Source organism: Triplophysa dalaica, chromosome 14 (genome assembly GCF_015846415.1).
Source record: "Triplophysa dalaica isolate WHDGS20190420 chromosome 14, ASM1584641v1, whole genome shotgun sequence".
Taxonomy (NCBI): domain Eukaryota; kingdom Metazoa; phylum Chordata; class Actinopteri; order Cypriniformes; family Nemacheilidae; genus Triplophysa; species Triplophysa dalaica.
This window is the reverse complement of record NC_079555.1, coordinates 427,763-445,032: the sequence shown is the minus strand read 5'-3', so window position 1 is coordinate 445,032 and position 17,270 is coordinate 427,763. Positions and strand designations below refer to the sequence as shown.

The following is a 17,270-nucleotide window of genomic DNA, read 5'->3' as shown; positions in this document are numbered from 1 at the left end:
TGATGATGTGCTGTCCTCTCTCACTCAGTCCGTCCTGAAAGCCTCTAACAGATCTGAAAGTCCAGATCTCACCAGACAGAGACGTCATGACACTGATCTGATGACCTGAGTTCTGCATAACCGCAGCGTCATTTCTGAGGTGAAGTCTCATTTAGTTTATGACGGTTACTGAGATTCATTACATAAGTACACTTATGAAGTTTCTTTAAGCGTCTATACAACTCTTGTATGATTCTCATTGAACACATCAGCAGAATGAGAAAACTGTGGAAGAGTATTATTACTGTTTGTGAGCATGACTTTACATGTACACACAAACAAATTTAACACAAGCTCATGAGCGCAGAGAACATTTCAGAGAGCCATTAAACACAAGTGTCTCAAATAAACGTATGTCTCAGTGATTATTATATTACTGTAGGAATGCTTAAAAAACAACAGTCACACAAAAAGAGACTCGAATCAGACAGATTTCTTCACTTCAGAATGATAATTCATCACAATCATATGTTTCACACACACACAAAATAAATATGACAGATTCATCAGTAGTTCTACAGTTCTACACACATAACCAGTGTGACACGCATGTGTGTGTTAGTGTGTGAGCGTGTAACACACACAGAGCGTTCAAGGAGATTTTACACTCGTGTCATTTCCAACATTCTCTCAGATGTTCAAATCTCTGAGGTTAAATAAGATTTGTGTCTGCAGTGTGAACAGTCTGTCAGGTAAGCGTCACACCTGAAGAGATCCAATCAGATCCCGTCAACACTCTGACACGATCACCGTTGTCATGACGAGAACCCTCGGCTCACTGTAAACAACACGCTGAAAGAGAGAGAGTCACACTGTACACGTCTGACACACATGGAGTGATGAGATGATGTATCAGCCACAATAACAGACAACATGTGGGAATTGTGTAAATAATGTTCATTATTTCATATGTTGATACATTTATTTTTTTTGGCTCAGTTTGTTTCCAATGTTGATATGTGTCAGTGTCAGTGTGTGTCTATACGTACAAGATCTCACAGATTCAGCAGCGGCGTCTTTCTTCAGCGATTCATCCGTCCGAGTTTCTCGCATCTACAAACAAATCTGACCTTTAACAGATACGACTCACACGTTCATTTCCCATCAACACACAAACACACAACATGTACCTTGATCTGCTCCTTCAGATACTCTGCTCGACTCATCAGACTCTTAATCTACAAGAGGAAAATGTTCTCTTCATATCAACAGAGACTCGCATGGACATGAACACATGAACACAACACAGACACATAGTGTGAGGATGAGTTTCTCACCTCGCTGTGGAGCAGATCTCTCCGGCGGCCTTGAGGTTCAGCTAGAAGAGAGACAGACACATTACTGACTTGATCTGTGTGTGTTACAGCTTCTCAGAACCCTTCAACCTCTTCATTTGTCATACACACACACACGCACGAACATATACACACACACAGACACACAAACACAGACGTTTGGAGTATCTTGTAATGGTTATTCATCTGAAGTCAAGCTGCAGTGTGTAGGTATGATTTCTGATGTTGAAACAATCTCCCACATTCAGGCTTAGAGACAAATAAAACATCCAGTTCAGTCCAGCAGAGCCCTCCTGATCCCCAGACAGTCACTCAATCCTTCAGATAAACCTTCTCATTTCTTTCAGTATTTAATAACAGAGAGAAATGAAGAGAGCTGTAGTGAATGAGATCCAGATGTCAGAGATTGTACCACACACGCTGTCCTGGCATCATCTCAGCTCATCTGAACCCCCGACTCCACCCCCCCCCTCTTATAACTTTAATAAGATGATGAAAAACTTCACTTTCACATTTAATTAAAAAAAACACAACACAACGATAGGAGCGCCTGACAGGAGAGACACTCACCTGCCAGAGCCAGAAGCATTTCACCCAAACTCTGCTGATATAAATCAAGAGTGTCTGAGTCTTCAACACCGCTCTCCTCCTGTAAACACAACTCTATTACCCACAATGCAACACAGCACATGAGATATCTGCCAATCATCTGTCACAACGGTTACCAGGGCGACAGCAGTGGACGCCAACTCAAGAGCGGCCAATAAACGCGGCTGATTTCTGGACATTTCTGTGACAGAAGCAAAGAAGTTTGAGTTTCATCTGAACACACGCTCCTAGTCGTGAAGTGGTTTGTAATGTTCACCTGTTAATATGTTCCTGGTGCACTTTGCCTCCGCAAAACTGATCTTATCGTCTGATTTGACCAGAGCTTTGAGTTCCTCTGCACGAGAAACATACTGACTCACCTGAAACACATTACACACATCACATCCACTGTACTGAAGCACTGTTTGACTTCTGTGTCTGTGTGTTCGTATGACCCGAGTGATGTCATGACAGGGGGCGTGTCTGTGTTTTTGAATGATTGATTACATTGGTTTTACTATGTGAGACTCACCTTTTGTCTGAGAGCTTCTTTCCTCTGTCGATCTGTTTCATCTGTAAGTAAAGATGATGAATGAATGAACAGAAAGAGAGAGAGAGAGAGAGAGACGGTGGAAGTGTTTCTGGTGTGTCTGTATCTTACAGTGAATGGCAGGAACAAAGTGCTCCAGTGCACTACAGTAGAGAGATAACGCTTCACTTCTCTGTCCATCCTGATCCTTCTGAACGGCCTGTAACACCAGCACTTTCTACAACACACATCATACACCTGAGTACTCGTACACAATTACATCACACACACACACACGATCAAACGAAACAAACATGGCCTTTCTATCTCAAGTGCTGACGTTTGCCAAGCTGTTGTCTGACACGTCTGACACTTTACTACTAAAATAAACACCACTCACACACTAACACACACACACACACACACTCACTCACACTCACACACACACACTCACGGCACTCTGGAGGCTGTCGACACTCGGCATGTGTTCAAGGTCAACAAAGGGATGCAGGAAGAACTCTTCAAACGTGATGCGGCCGTCTGGATCTCTCTCGAGCAGCCGAAGCAGCAGATCTCTACAGTCAGGAGGAACACGCATGCCAGGCGGCAGCTACACACACACACACACACACACACACACACACAGAGCGTGTTGACTCAATGTCTCAAACTCACAAGAGTCTCTCTATTGCTGCAGCACAAATGCAATCTCTAGATGATTTTAAGAGTGTTAATAACATAAAAGAGAGAGAGACACAGAGAGAGAATGGGAAAGAGACATTTATATGTATTGCTCTGGTCATGTCAGATGTCAGTCTCACCTCGACGGGTTTGTCACTGCGGATTTTCTCTTCTAGTTCAGCAAATGAGCGAGACGCAAACGGAGCTCGTCCAAATAAAGCCTCTGTGCACACAGAGAGAGAGAGAGAGAGAGAGAGAGAGAGAGTGAGAGATAGAGACAGACAGAGAGAAAGGAAGAGAGAGAGAGAGAGAGAGAGAGAGAGAGAGAGAGAGATTTTTATCTTAATCTGTATTTCTGCATGTTTATATTTAATCTTGTGCTTTGGCAATGTAAATTTTCTTTTATCATGCCAATAAAGCTCCTTTGAATCTTGAGCGAGAGAGAGTGAGACAGAGAGAGACAGAAAGAAAGGAAGATAGAGAGAGAGAGAGAGAGAGAGAGATAGAGACAGAGAGAGAGAGTGAGACAGAGAGAGACAGAGAGAAAGGAAGATAGAGAGAGAGAGAGATAGAGACAGAGAGAGACAGAGAGAGAGAGAGAGTGCTGGTGAGTTGTTTCACAGGTAGAGATGTGATATCAGAATGAATGTCCGTCTCTCACCGAACAGAATGACCCCCACAGACCACAGGTCAACTCGAGCATCATAATGTCGTCTACACAACATCTCAGGAGCCATGTAGAGCGGAGAACCTCTCAAAGCCTGATGCTCGTCCCACGGGGACATGTACTGAGCAAAACCAAAATCTACACAGAGAGAGAGAATCTCTTACATGAACAACTCCAAATTCTGATCAATTTTCACCAAATGTTGTTAAATAACACATGCTCATTAATAATTAACTTAAATATTGATCATTTTCTCATGCTTATGTTACTGTATTAGGGCTCATGATGCTGATAGGGTCATTTAAGAATCCTCTTATGTCACATACAGACTGTATGTGACAGTCTGTCACATATTTTTATTTTAGATGATTGAAATGATTAGTGGTGTTTCCTGTGTCATCACTAATGCTCACTCTGAATGACATCACAGATGACGTGTCATGTTGAGGGAGACCGTCCACATACACACAAATACAGACATTTACTTGAGACTAAAGTTGCACCTGCGAGCTTCAAAACGTTTCCACTGAGCAGAATGTTCTGAGGTTTGAGATCCAGGTGAGAGATGTTCTTCTCATGGAGAAACTGAAGAGCACAAGCTAAACACAAGATGAGATGTTGAGAAACTCCTCCTCCTCTCAATAACTCTCTGTTTGAGTGAGTGGCTTATTTCCATCTGTACCGATCTGCTGAAGGCATCGACGGGCGACTCTCTCCGGGAGAATGCGTCGACTGCGGATGAAGCGAGACAGATCTCCTCCTGAACACCACTCCAGAATCAGGTAGATGTTATCACTGTCCCACTGCACACACACAAATCCAACATTAACGTCCCACACACCTCCAGGCCGGACGTTCAGTGCTGTTTCATGATGTCATGATCAATCTGTAGGTTACCTGGAAATCTTTGAGCTGCACGATGTGAGGATGACGAACCGTCTTCAGGATCTCGATCTCTGTCAGCAGATTCTCCATCGAGCTTTTATTGAGACTTTTCTTACTGACCACCTTCACAGCCACGGCCTCCCTGCTGTCAGTCTTTAAACAAACAAACAAACAAATAAACATCAGTCTTGTGATAGTGATTAATGCTTCACACAGTTAACTGAGCAGAATCGTTGTGAGCAAGCACAAAACTTATCAAGATAAGGTCAGAAAATCTTTTAAACTTCAACTTTACATGAAATAGAAAAGATGTGCCATTCTGCATGTCATCTATTTTAATACTTTTGTGCAAAACCCACAGATTAAGAGTGACCAAATAGTAAGGATTTATAAAAAAAACATTTTAAAGGTCACAAAATGTTCATTTTTGTGGTGGAGTGTTTAGATTGAAACTGAAACTGAACTGACAAAAAACCGTGATGAAAATGTTGCGCAAGATAATCGTGATGATCATTTTACTCATGATCGTGGAGCCCGAATGCAAACATACTGTCTGTCAGTCAAACAAGCGAACAATAAGAAGCGGGATTAATTATATTTAAACAACTTTAAAACGGTTATAAACAATCGATCACTTGCCTTTCTGAAAGCTTTATAAACTGTCGCATATGTGCCGCTTCCCAGTTTCTCTGTGAGAATAAAATCTTTGAGCTTCGGTGGAGCGAAACCTGCAGCCATTCCGAACCGACACCAAATAAATTAATCAATCGATCAATTATGAATAATAATCATCACCATGTGAGGAGAACAGCGCGACACTGACATGATCAAAGTCATTTATGTGTGCCGTTAAACCTTAGACTGCTGATGACACTACAAACAAACAACATAGTTTCACTATTAATACACATCAAATAAGCGTCTCTGCATATGAAGAGCTGTGGTCTGTTTACTTCCGGGCAATGACGTCAGCGCCAAAGACGTCACACGCCTGCGCTCTTACGTGACCGAGCGCCCTCTGCCGGGCATTTCTCTGACACTGAATTCATGTATATTTCCAAGAGAGAAAATACTAATTATTCTGATCATCGTTCTGTGTAGTGTGTAGTGTGTAGTTATGTCGTGTAAATAGGGTTTGTCGCAGGCAGGCGGCGCTATAGATTGCTGTAGAACGGCGGTGATCGTAAATGGTATCGTCATGTGAGAGCTGTTACCTTTCTCATCGCATATATTGCCATGAACCAATTATAGCTGACTGTGATAAGTAGAAAGTTATTTTTCTGGAGATTACACACAAATTCTATGCTTTGTGAACATGGTTTTATTCACACGATATAAACCTTTGGAGTGGATTAATTCAAATGATTAAACTGGATGGATGTCGCGGTGGTCTTGACCGTCCAGCGCCCTCTGGAGGGAGAACAAGGGAAAACGACTAACAGCCGGTACCGTTCACCGGTCAGCTGCGGGACTTTAAACATGGCGGAGCGCATGGCAGCACGTTTGTCCGCTCAGGAGGAGCAGATCGCGGCGTTGAGTCACGAGATCATCCGCCTGCAGGAGAGTGTGACGTGCGGGTTCGACTTCAGCACTCTGGCGAGCGGACCGAACCTGAACGCGCTGCGAACCGACAACGAGAAACTCAAATACCGACTGCTGCACCTCCGCCGAGGCCTCCGAACCGAGCAAGAGCTGGAAGACCAGAACCAGAAGAGAGCGGCGGACAAAGACCAGCGTCAGAAGAGAGCTGATGACAAAAGCCAAAACCAGAAGAAACCGGAGGACAAAGACCTAAACCAGAAGAGAGCAGATGACAAAAGCCAGAATGTGAAGAAACCAGAGGACAAAAGCCAGAACCAGAAGAAACCGGAGGACAAAGACTTAAACCAGAAGAGAGCTGAGGACAAAAACCAGAACCAGAAGAGAGCTGAGGATAAAGACCTAAACCTGAAGAAACCGGAGGACAAAAACCTAAACCAGAAGGGAGCAGAGGAAAAAAGCCGAAACCAGAAGAGAGCTGAGGACAAAAACCGGAACCAGAAGAGAGCGGAGGATAAAGAACAGCAACAGAAGAGAGCGGCAGACAAAGACCAGCACCAGAAGAGAGCTGAGGACAAAGACCAGCACCAGAAGAGAGCTGAGGACAAAGACCAGCACCAGAAGAGAGCTGAGGACAAAGACCAGCACCAGAAGAGAGCTGAGGACAAAGACCAGCACCAGAAGAGAGCGGCAGACAAAGACCAGCACCAGAAGAGAGCTGAGGACAAAAGCCAGAACCAGAAGAAACCGGAGGACAAAAGCCAGAACCAGAAGAAACCGCAGGACAAAGACCTAAACCAGAAGAGAGCGGAGGAAAAAGACCTAAACCAGAAGAGAGCAGAGGACATAAGCCCAAACCAGAAAAAAAAAGAGGGCAAAAGCCAGAACCAGAAGAAACCGGAGGACAAAGACCTAAACCAGAAGAAAGCAGAGGACAAGAGCCAGAACCAGAAGAGACCAGAGGACAAAAAACAGAACCAGACTGAGGAACCTAAAGAGAAGGTTTGCTCAAAGGTTAATGGAACCTTAAAACGGTTATAGAAACAGCTGATCCCTGATCAGTAAGAAATGCCACTGTGGTTTAAAGTCGCCGTGAACCAGAAGTTGCGTTTTCACCTTTTACTTACTTCCGTACTCTGACATGTTTGAGTGAAAATTAATTTCAACTGAGGAAATAAGTGGGCGTGGCTTGCAGATATTATTGCGAATTGATTGGATGTGTAAAAACATCTGTTGCATTAGGCTTGTTTGACTTAATGTGACTCCACAAGATCTGACAGGCGGATGACATCAGAGTACTGTGAGAGGGATTTGAAAACACAGACATAAAAAGTTTGATTTCAATAAATCTCGCCGTATTTTGAAGTCATCCGCCTGTCAGATCTTACGGCGCCGCATCAAGTCGAAAAAGCTGATTGATTTTAAAGTGAGACTGGCAGCAGACTGACAGTTGAAGGGGAGGAGTTAATGGATGCTCCGCCCTAACCGTGTAATTGACCTCATATGAGATGGATAATCATTTCAGGGCAGAAGTTCTTTGACTGAAGATTATAAGGGTACAAGAATTTAAAAAAGAAAACAACTGACATTGATAAGATATTTGCTATAAACACTGCAATATTTCATGAAAAAATAAGAATTGTCATTTTTAATTTCACAGGCAGTTTAAATAAAACCATGGTATATATTACATTATATTATTTGGAAACTGGGTTTATACTAAAGAGCATCAAGGAATACTAACTAATGTCCACATTAGATCTGTGGACATTAGATTTGTGATGTCTGTAGTATATCACATGATCTTTACATGTGTTTTCAGCAGAAAGTGACATCATCAAAAGCCAGCGCTCCAGCCAATCAAGAGCCAAAGAAGAAGAAGAAGGAAGTGAAAACTGAGGCGTCAGGAGAGGTATTATTCATATTTCACTGCAGCAGGTCTGTGGACACGCGTGTGTCATGTGCGGTCAGCAACATTCAAATAAACACACAGCTGCTGTCTGATATTAGAGAATTCAATTCTGCATGCATGACTCTCTCTGTCTCTCTCTCTCTCTCTCTCCTCTCTCTCTCTCTCTCTCTGTGTGTTCTCTCGCTCTCTCTCTCTCTCTCTCTCTCTCTCTCTCTCTCTCTCTCTCTCTCTCTCTGTGTGTTCTCTCTCTCTCTCTCTCTCTCTCTCTCTCTCTCTCTCTCTCTCTCCTCTCTCTCTCTCTCTCTCTCTCTCTCTCTCTCTCTCTGTGTGTTCTCTCTCTCTCTCTCTGTGTGTTCTCTCTCTCTCTCTCTCTCTCTCTCTCTCTCTGTGTTTCTCTCTCTCTCTCTCTCTCTCTCTCTCTCTCTCTCTCTCTGTGTTCTCTCTCTCTCTTCTCTCTCTCTCTCTCTCTCTCTCTCTCTCTCTCTCTCTCTCTCTCTGTGTGTTCTCTCTCTCTCTCTCTCTCTCTCTCTCTCTCTCTCTCTCTCTCTCTCTCTCTCTCTCTCTCTCTCTCTCTCTCTCTCTGTGTGTTCTCTCTCTCTCTCTCTGTGTGTTCTCTCTCTCTCTCTCTCTCTCTCTCTCTCTCTGTGTTCTCTCTCTCTCTCTCTCTCTCTCTCTCTGTGTTCTCTCTCTCTCTCTCTCTGTGTTCTCTCTCTCTCTCTCTCTCTCTCTCACTCGCTGACTCCTCAGTTGAACCCTTGGCCTGCTTTTATCTCTGAGCGTCTGGAGCTCTATGACCGGCTGAAGCAGGAGAGTGACTCTATTCTGTCCGAGCGAGCGGCGAGCAGGAAGTCCATCGGTGTCCAGCTGCCTGATGGACGAACGGTTCCGGCGACGGCGTGGGTGAGCAGCCCGTATCAGCTGGCCTGTAACATCAGGTGAGGATCTGCTGTCCTGTTATGACACACCGAGCTGCTGACGTGCAGTTTTCTGATGTGTGTTGATTCGGGTGCAGTCAGGGTCTCGCAGATAACTGTGTGATCGCCCGGGTGAACGGAGAACTGTGGGATCTGGACCGACCTCTGGAGACAGACTGCAGTCTGGAGCTCCTGCGCTTTGACCACGAGGACGCTCAGGCCGTGAGTTTCACCTTCTGAACCTAAAATATTGCGTTTGATTCTCTTTGTGTGTATCACTGTGGCTTTGAGTCCATAAAACCTGCTGACTTCTGATATGAATGCATAACCACTGAGACGTTTCTCAAAATATCTTCTTTTGTGTTCCATTGGAGAAATACATGATCGACCTCTTGAAAGAGATGATGTTTTCTGTGTCAGGTGTATTGGCATTCCAGTGCTCATATTCTGGGTGAAGCCATGGAGCGGTTCTATGGCGGCTGTCTCTGTTACGGGCCGCCCATCGAGAATGGGTTCTACTACGACTTGTTTCTAGACGGTCAGAAGTGAGTTGGAGATGTTTGCAGAGCTCGGCTCAACACGTGTATGATCCGTCACGTCATACGTGTGTGTGTGTTTCTCTACAGAGGCGTGTCCAGCACTGAGTTCAGTAATCTGGAGAACATCTGTAAATCCATCATGAAGGACAAACAGACGTTTGAGAGACTGGAGGTCAGTAAGGAAACTCTGCTGGACATGTTTAAGGTGAGACATCAGCCATCCACGGACGTCAATGTTGAATCATTTTCTGAGCTGTGCCGTGTGAAACATTTTTATTTGTTTTTCGCAGTACAACAAGTTCAAATGTCGTATACTGAACGAGAAGGTGACTACACCCACCACAACAGTGTACAGGTAACACATGATCATCATGTTCCTCAAGAGCTGCGGCTGGAAACCCTCTTCTCTCATGGATTTAATCTCTCTCTCTCTCTCACTCACTCACTCACTCACTTTCTCTCTCGCTCCCTCCCTCTCTCACTCACCCACTCTCTCTCTCTCACACTCTCTCTCTTTTATTTGTAGGTGTGGCCCTTTGATTGATCTGTGCAGAGGGCCGCACGTAAGACACACTGGTAAAATCAAAGCTCTGAAGATCTATAAGGTAACACATCTCATGTATAGTTTTCAGGATGATTTACATGAAACACGAGCACAGGTGTGTACAGATCATGAAATTTCATCTCTGTTCAGAATTCTTCGACATACTGGGAAGGTCGTGCTGATATGGAGACTCTTCAGCGGATCTACGGAATCTCTTTTCCTGACAGTAAAATGCTGAAGGAATGGGAACGCTTTCAGGAAGAAGCCAAAAACAGAGACCACCGTAAAATTGGGAAGGTTTGTGATTTTGACCAAATAAAGCTTCAAGCGTATTTGTTATAATGTGAGAATGTGGTTTCCTCTGAAAGTGTTTTCACGTGATCCTTAATGACGGCGAGAGGGAGAGTTTCTATCACTTCTATGAGGAGCAGGTGGTGACGGCGTCTTGTTCTCTTCAGCTCAGTAGGAGATGTGACCGATCGCTTCTCATTAAACACAAAACTCAAACAACTTCAGATTTAAACTCTTTCTCATTTCTCAAATCAAAAGACAGTCACACAGTAGGATTTATAGTGTTTAACATCAAGTGTGAATTGTATTTAGCATCTCGTCTTGTTTTAAATTTAGTATTAATTAGATTTTATTTTGTTAGACAACATCACCAGAGCTTCCTTCAGAACAACACGTGTCACTTCCTCTTTAGGTGTGATTGACTGATGTGCTCTCTCTCTCTTTCTCTCTCTCTCGCTCTCTCTCTGTGATGTGGTTCGTAGGATCAGGAGCTCTTCTTCTTTCATGATCTGAGTCCAGGCAGTTGTTTCTTTCTTCCGCGAGGAGCTTATATCTACAACACACTGACAGAGTTTATCAGGGTAACATCAACACTTCAGATGAGTCTCATGAACACTGTGAAGAACATCTGTCAGTAAAAGTGCTCTTCATACGTGTGTGTGTGAGCAGGATGAGTACTGCAGACGAGGATTTCAGGAGGTGGCTTCTCCAAACATCTATAACAGTAAACTGTGGGAGACGTCGGGTCATTGGCATCACTACAGTGAGAACATGTTCTCTTTCCCTGTGGAGCAGGACATCTTCGCTCTGAAACCCATGAATTGTCCTGGACACTGGTGCATACATCTACACCTACTCACACATACACACACACTAAACTCTCTTAAAGCAGTCATTCACTGAATTATAAACATTCTTAATTTCTCCAATTTAATATGAAGATGATGTCATGTCATCTCGTGCTCTACATTCATCATTACAGAAGTCAGTGTAGAGATAAGTCTGTCTGGTGTTTGTTGTGATGCAGTCTGATGTTCGGTCATCGTCCACGCTCCTGGCGTGAGCTGCCGCTGAGGTTCGCAGATTTCGGTGTTCTTCATCGTAATGAACTCTCAGGAACTCTGACGGGTCTCACCAGAGTCCGACGCTTTCAGCAGGATGATGCTCATATATTCTGCACCATGGATCAGGTAATGTGAACTGACACGCATCATGTGATTCTGTGTTTACCTGCATCTCTTTAACTCTTCTTCTGTTGCGTTTCAGATCGAGTCGGAGATGAAGGGCTGTCTGGATTTCCTGCGCTGTGTCTACGATGTGTTCGGATTCTCTTTTCAGTTGCATCTCTCCACACGTCCGGAGAAGTTTCTTGGAGACATCGCTGTGTGGAACCAAGCTGAGAAGGTTTCAGAAATTCTTTTGTCCTCCTCTGAAGCGTGTCTGCTTGTGTTGGTGTTCAGCAGAAACTGATTTTCAATGTTTCACAGCAACTGGAGAACAGTCTGAAAGAGTTTGGAGAGCCGTGGAAGCTTAATCCAGGAGACGGAGCTTTTTACGGGCCAAAGGTGAGACATGCATTGAACCGTTACTCTGTTCTCGATTGAATCGGCTCCATCGAACTCTGAATCATCTCATCTGATTCTTTTAGATTGACATTAAGATTAAAGATGCCATCGGCCGATATCACCAGTGTGCCACGATTCAACTAGACTTTCAGTTGCCCATCCGCTTTAATCTGGTCTATGTGGGGTGAGTACAGATCTGAGATCTTCCACCGCGAGATGTCTTAACAATCACTTGCAACGTTTTCATCATCGCAGGAAAGATGGAGACGATAAAGCCAGACCAGTGATCATTCACAGAGCCATTCTGGGTTCAGTGGAGAGAATGATCGCTATACTCACTGAGAACTACGCCGGGAAATGGTAAAAACGAGGAGTCACGGGGAATGAACACGTCTCACAGAACTAATGTTTAGATCTCAGCGTGTGTCGTCTGTTTCTCAGGCCGCTGTGGTTGTCTCCGCGTCAGGTGATGTTGGTGCCGGTCAATCCCTCTCTTGAAGAATACGCCAAACAGGTACATCGCTGACTTCCGCTCGGTCAACGCTTTCTGGATGAAAGATAACGTTAAGATAGCTTTTCTCCTACAGGTGTGCAAGCGATTTGTTGAAGCGGGTTTCATGGCCGACGCTGATCTGGACTCTGGTTGCCTTCTGAACAAGAAAATTCGCAACGCACAGCTGTCACAGTACAATTTCATTTTGGGTAAGATGTGACGGCCAAACTTCATGACAGCCGTTCTTCTGAATGATCCGCTCTGATCGGTTTGTGTCTGATGGTCTTGCAGTGGTAGGTGAGAAGGAACGGCTGACTAACAGCGTGAACGTGCGCACGAGAGACAACAAGGTCCACGGCGAGCTGACGGTGGAGGAGGTGATGGCCAGATTGACTCTACTGAAGCAGTCCAGGTGTCGCAACGCTGAAGAAGTCTTCTGAACCACAGAATAACTCTCAGCTCCGTCCGTCTTTATTCTGCTGAGAAGAAAGCAATAATATGAAGAAGAAACGTGATATTGAAGGAGGGATGATAATGAAAAGATAAAGAGCAGTTTGACTCTGTAGTGAAAAGTGAATTGTCATGTGAATGAAGGTTAAAATGATGTCATGGGTTTGTGTATGTGACCTGAAGGTTTAGAATAAAGACTCTTAAAAGCAAAACTTATCTATCTGCTTTCTTTTTTAATGTTAAACTGTATTATGAAAACATTCAAATGATATCTCTCACTCACAACATTTGACCATTTCTGCTTATACAAATAATTTTGGAAAAAACATGGTTGTACAATCTTTATGACTTAGTTCATAATCTCAAAATCAAACTCATCTTGGCTTTATTTTGATCCCTACAAAAACATTCTAAGGTTTCATGTGGTAACACTCTGCTACTTTGATATTAAGCATGTGCTGAATGATATATATCTTTAAAAAATAAATATTGTAATATCTAGAAATAAAGAATCATACTATGGTAAATCGTTGTGATTTACTGTGGTACCACCTTAATTCATGTACCATACTGGATTAATATAGTATTTTCAAGAAAACTGTTTAGATATAGATTTATCATATAACAGTGGTAGGCCCTTGTTCTTTTTTTACGATTTAAAATAAATATATACATGTTAGAATTTTGATGAAACCCTATGTTTAGGAGGCGATTTACATTTGATTGTTTTTAAAGGATTATAAGCATGGCAAGTAAGTGTACAATGACATATTTTTCGTTGTCTTTTTAAGAGGACTTTTATTATGTTTATGTCAGCTTGCGCGAGCGCTTTACGCAAGCGGAAGTTGAGTTCCTAGAGGAGCGTCGGAAGGTTCGGGATGGCAGCAGACGGGTTTAAATGGGTTTTTGAACGCGGACGGAAGATCATGAGCTCATGTGTGATCACAGTTCTGTTGCTGTTGGACATTTACTTCACATGTGTGATCGGTAAGACTGCAGCTTCGGTTCTCAACACACAAACACTGACGTGCTCATGTCATGTCACTTCAATTCTGAATGAAATAAAACGCAACAAAACTACCATCTGCTTTATAGACAGGAAAAATAAATATGGTGTATTAATATTATAAAATATTATAGTGTTATAGTACAGCACACATCATCATTCAAGATGTTTACTGTCAACCGGACCAATGAACAATGATGTTCTCATTCTGTCTATTCCTTTCGAGAAGGACACGAGAAAGACAGTAAATGACAACACAATGAAATACAAATTAATATGATAAAAGATAATAAACATAAACACTGCACAATAACAAAGGCTACAAGGGACAGTTCACCCAAAAAAGAAAATTCTGTCATCGTTTACTCACCCTCAGGTTGTTCTAACCCTGTATACATTTTTCTTCCTGCTTAACACAGAGGAAGATATTTGTAAGAATGTCAGGAGACAAACCAAAAAGAAATACTATAGGTTATAAGATCTGTTTGCTTACTGACATTCTTACAAATATCTTCCTTTGTTTGAGAGTGATTAAGTGATGACAGATATGTTTCTGTCCCATCACATCAATAGCATCACAGTATTTAATGTATGAAGTGTGAATGTTCTCTCTCAGGGTATCTGAGCTCTCCTCATGTGGGTCAGGAACCGCCGTACGCGGCCCAGCAGAACCCTGTGATGAGCAGCCCGGCCGCCCTGACAGCGTCCTCAGGTGACTCTTGAACCCATTAAAGCAGCAGTGGAGTTTTAGGTGGTTTATTATGCGTTAAAATGCGTTAAAATGGATTGTGTGTGTATGTGTGTGTGTGTGTGTGTTCAGTGTCGTCAGTGGTCACCGGAGAGAACTACACAGCGAGATGTCCCAGTGACGGTCTCTGCACTAAACTTCCTGCTGAATGCATCAGCTGCGCGTACCATCACAACTGCAGCTACGGCCAGCCAACCAACTTCACCTGCAACACCAGACCCGGCGTCCGTTGCGTGGTGAGATTTATTTTTCTCATGTTTTGATGTGGGTCGTGAAAATTGCTACCTGTCAGGTTTGACATCCGACATGTTGATAACGCTGCATGTGCTCTGTGTTTCCATGTGTGGTTTGAACAGCATGTGAAGCTATAAATAGCACATAGAAATAATATGTGAAACCACGTTTAAAATTCAATTCTTTAGCGAGATTGGTTTATGTTATTCGATCATTTGTTTTTCTCAGAATGGGTCAGGTGAGCAGCAGCAGAACTTCACACTGACGGTGGATTGTCGTTTCTGCTGGCAGTTGGATGCGTCTCAGTATCTCTGCTCTAATTCCACCAGCTGTATGACGGTGTCGTGTCCGCGCAGGCGATATAGCGCCACCTGTGTGGTTCTGGAGCTCGCGCACTGCTTAGGTACGAGCTGCTTGATGATCCACTAGATCACTATATACTGGCCCACGTGTCTATGTGAATGAAGCACAGATAAAAAACTGTTTTTGGATGAGAGTCTTTCTCAGTTGGAATGTGTTTCATGTGTTGTTGTGTCAACAGGCCGGAGAGAGTTTCAGAAGCGTTTGTTTTGTAACTGGACTGGAGGATATAAGTGGTCAACGGCCCTTGCGCTCAGGTGATTTTACACTCGGACCCTGTTATTATGACCCTCTTGTGTTTTCATTTTAACCCTTCTCATGACAGGTGTGATGATTCTGTTTCTGTTTTTATGGAAAACAAACTGGACTTCAGCATGTTCTATGATTGACAGCTGTTGATAAACTCGGCCGTGTCTGAAGCGTAATTGTGTGTATTTGTTCCGATTGATGATCATGCAAAATCTAATCCAGTATAATCTGATTCTGGTTTAATGACAGGGCTGTGGGTGAGATGTTGTAATGCTTTGTGAAATACAAGTCTGGGTTTGGTTCTCTGAGATGTTCTGATGTGTAGTGGTTGGATTTCATCATTTTCTGTTTTTCCTTGTGTCCGTTTACTGTAAAGCTGCTTTACAACTATGCTGAGTTGTGTTAAAGTTTGATCGAAATAAATATATATATATATATAATGAACCCCCTATTCTAAAATATTTATCAATCTATATTTTTTCTGTGTAAAGTAACGTTTAAAATTTGTTAGATAAAAAGTAAATAGGATATTATAAAGACAACACATTGTTTTTAAACCTAAATAGTTACCAACAATTTCAAAGAAATTGAGAGAGTCCAAAGAAAGAAACGATAATGAGAAAAACTAAATAGAAAGATTCTAAAATTTGTTTCTGCAAATTATCCATTACAAAATAAAGCAAATAAACACTGTGGACTTTTATCATTTTTATGGGGGACCCCTTACAACCTTCTGGAGTCCCCGGACCCCCGTTTAAAAACCCTTGGTCTATTACACAGTTTATTGTCTTGTTGTTTATTTAGTCATGTGTCTGTCGTTCCACAGCATCACTCTGGGCGGCTTCGGTGCGGATCGCTTCTATCTGGGTCAGTGGAGAGAAGGTTTGGGGAAGCTCTTCAGTTTTGGTGGTCTGGGCATCTGGACCCTCATCGATGTTCTGCTGATAGGAGTGGGTTACGTGGGTCCGGCTGATGGATCTCTCTACATCTGAGGCCCTGTGGGCTGGAGATTGACTGACTCTCAGATTTCCAAGCAGATTAGCACATGTTGCTGTCCAAACTCCCACAGCGTCGGAATCCCATCTGCTCTGAATGTGTGTTCATGTGTCCAGCATGTCTGAGAAACATCGCCCTTCCACACACACACACACACACACACATATCTGATCTGGGCTGAGGACGACGACGACGATGATGATGATGAAGACCATTTAAATCTTTCATCAGGATGGTGGACTCTGAAGAAACATGTAAAATATGAATCTGAATTGTGTAATATTATACTGTATATATATATTTTTGGTTTATATGTTTATGCTTTGATGTGTCTCATTCATGGTCATGTTGTTGTTTTAATGTCACAGAACTGATCAATAAAGCTCTTCAGGTGATGTTTTGTGGATTGATGACGTGTCTGTAAATCTTTTAAACATTTCCTTTTATAAAACCAGTTTAACTACAAAAAGTGGTGATGTTGATGAGCAATGTTCACTGTAGCAAAACACTGGATATATTTTGGTTACCATGATTCAAAAAACATGTTTAATTTAAGGATTATCTATGTTGGTGAAATATATTTTATTTGAATATCTCATTGTAAATGTTTATTATGTGATGACTTGTGGATAAATCATTACCAGCTGTTTATAAAATGAAAGCAGCACAGATCATCTTCTGAGGCAAAGCTTCATTGTTTTAGTATTTGGTCGCAGAAAGCCTCAGTTGTCCAATGACTCGAAGTT

The 17,270-nt window shown here is 42.8% G+C and overlaps 3 protein-coding genes across 6 annotated transcripts; 2 read left to right on the top strand and 1 right to left on the bottom strand.

Annotated features, from left to right (window-relative positions):
• Positions 1 to 256: 256 nt before the first annotated feature.
• ulk3 (unc-51 like kinase 3) lies at positions 257 to 5,637 on the bottom strand. Its single transcript, XM_056766757.1, has 16 exons — positions 5,324 to 5,637; positions 4,697 to 4,837; positions 4,482 to 4,602; positions 4,303 to 4,398; positions 3,794 to 3,937; positions 3,273 to 3,355; positions 2,906 to 3,061; positions 2,584 to 2,689; positions 2,455 to 2,495; positions 2,200 to 2,302; positions 2,060 to 2,124; positions 1,905 to 1,983; positions 1,317 to 1,357; positions 1,170 to 1,217; positions 1,029 to 1,092; positions 257 to 831 (listed from the first exon to the last, which is right to left on the bottom strand). Exons 1-16 carry the CDS (start codon positions 5,420 to 5,422, stop codon positions 815 to 817), a joined length of 1,404 nt encoding a protein of 467 aa, XP_056622735.1. The 5' UTR covers positions 5,423 to 5,637; the 3' UTR covers positions 257 to 814.
• A 137-nt stretch (positions 5,638 to 5,774) lies between these two features.
• tars3 (threonyl-tRNA synthetase 3) lies at positions 5,775 to 13,137 on the top strand. Of its 4 annotated transcripts, none has more exons than XM_056766744.1 (19): positions 5,775 to 7,237; positions 8,049 to 8,135; positions 8,883 to 9,070; positions 9,148 to 9,271; positions 9,470 to 9,594; positions 9,676 to 9,793; positions 9,879 to 9,943; positions 10,115 to 10,193; positions 10,283 to 10,429; positions 10,906 to 11,004; positions 11,093 to 11,259; positions 11,451 to 11,613; positions 11,690 to 11,827; positions 11,911 to 11,988; positions 12,072 to 12,172; positions 12,244 to 12,348; positions 12,430 to 12,502; positions 12,576 to 12,690; positions 12,773 to 13,137. In XM_056766744.1, exons 1-19 carry the CDS (start codon positions 6,059 to 6,061, stop codon positions 12,919 to 12,921), a joined length of 3,300 nt encoding a protein of 1,099 aa, XP_056622722.1. In that variant the 5' UTR covers positions 5,775 to 6,058; the 3' UTR covers positions 12,922 to 13,137. The 4 variants fall into 4 exon arrangements, with proteins under 4 accessions (XP_056622722.1, XP_056622724.1, XP_056622723.1 ...); XM_056766746.1 differs by having other exon boundaries at positions 5,776 to 7,225; XM_056766745.1 differs by having other exon boundaries at positions 5,776 to 7,225; positions 8,046 to 8,135.
• A 625-nt stretch (positions 13,138 to 13,762) lies between these two features.
• On the top strand, positions 13,763 to 16,919 carry tm2d3 (TM2 domain containing 3). The gene is made up of 6 exons (XM_056766349.1): positions 13,763 to 13,918; positions 14,554 to 14,649; positions 14,758 to 14,921; positions 15,148 to 15,322; positions 15,461 to 15,536; positions 16,355 to 16,919. Exons 1-6 carry the CDS (start codon positions 13,810 to 13,812, stop codon positions 16,518 to 16,520), a joined length of 786 nt encoding a protein of 261 aa, XP_056622327.1. The 5' UTR covers positions 13,763 to 13,809; the 3' UTR covers positions 16,521 to 16,919.
• The last annotated feature ends 351 nt before the right edge of the window (positions 16,920 to 17,270 follow it).

What these genes read in the sequence shown, in the direction of transcription:
- ulk3 (XM_056766757.1), bottom strand. Translation starts at nt 5,422, where the DNA reads ATGGCTGCAGGTTTCGCTCCACCGAAGCTCAAAGATTTTATTCTCACA. An exon ending in CACCAGGAACATATTAACAG is followed by an intron (nt 2,125 to 2,199) that starts GTGAACATTACA and finishes CTTCTGTCACAG; the next exon opens with AAATGTCCAGAAATCAGCCG. An exon ending in ATCTGAAGGAGCAGATCAAG is followed by an intron (nt 1,093 to 1,169) that starts GTACATGTTGTG and finishes ATTTGTTTGTAG; the next exon opens with ATGCGAGAAACTCGGACGGA.
- tars3 (XM_056766743.1), top strand. Translation starts at nt 6,059, where the DNA reads ATGGATGTCGCGGTGGTCTTGACCGTCCAGCGCCCTCTGGAGGGAGAA. An exon ending in AAACTGAGGCGTCAGGAGAG is followed by an intron (nt 8,136 to 8,882) that starts GTATTATTCATA and finishes CTGACTCCTCAG; the next exon opens with TTGAACCCTTGGCCTGCTTT. An exon ending in TGTGGAACCAAGCTGAGAAG is followed by an intron (nt 11,828 to 11,910) that starts GTTTCAGAAATT and finishes AATGTTTCACAG; the next exon opens with CAACTGGAGAACAGTCTGAA.
- tm2d3 (XM_056766349.1), top strand. Translation starts at nt 13,810, where the DNA reads ATGGCAGCAGACGGGTTTAAATGGGTTTTTGAACGCGGACGGAAGATC. An exon ending in CGCCCTGACAGCGTCCTCAG is followed by an intron (nt 14,650 to 14,757) that starts GTGACTCTTGAA and finishes GTGTGTGTTCAG; the next exon opens with TGTCGTCAGTGGTCACCGGA. An exon ending in GGAGCTCGCGCACTGCTTAG is followed by an intron (nt 15,323 to 15,460) that starts GTACGAGCTGCT and finishes TTGTGTCAACAG; the next exon opens with GCCGGAGAGAGTTTCAGAAG.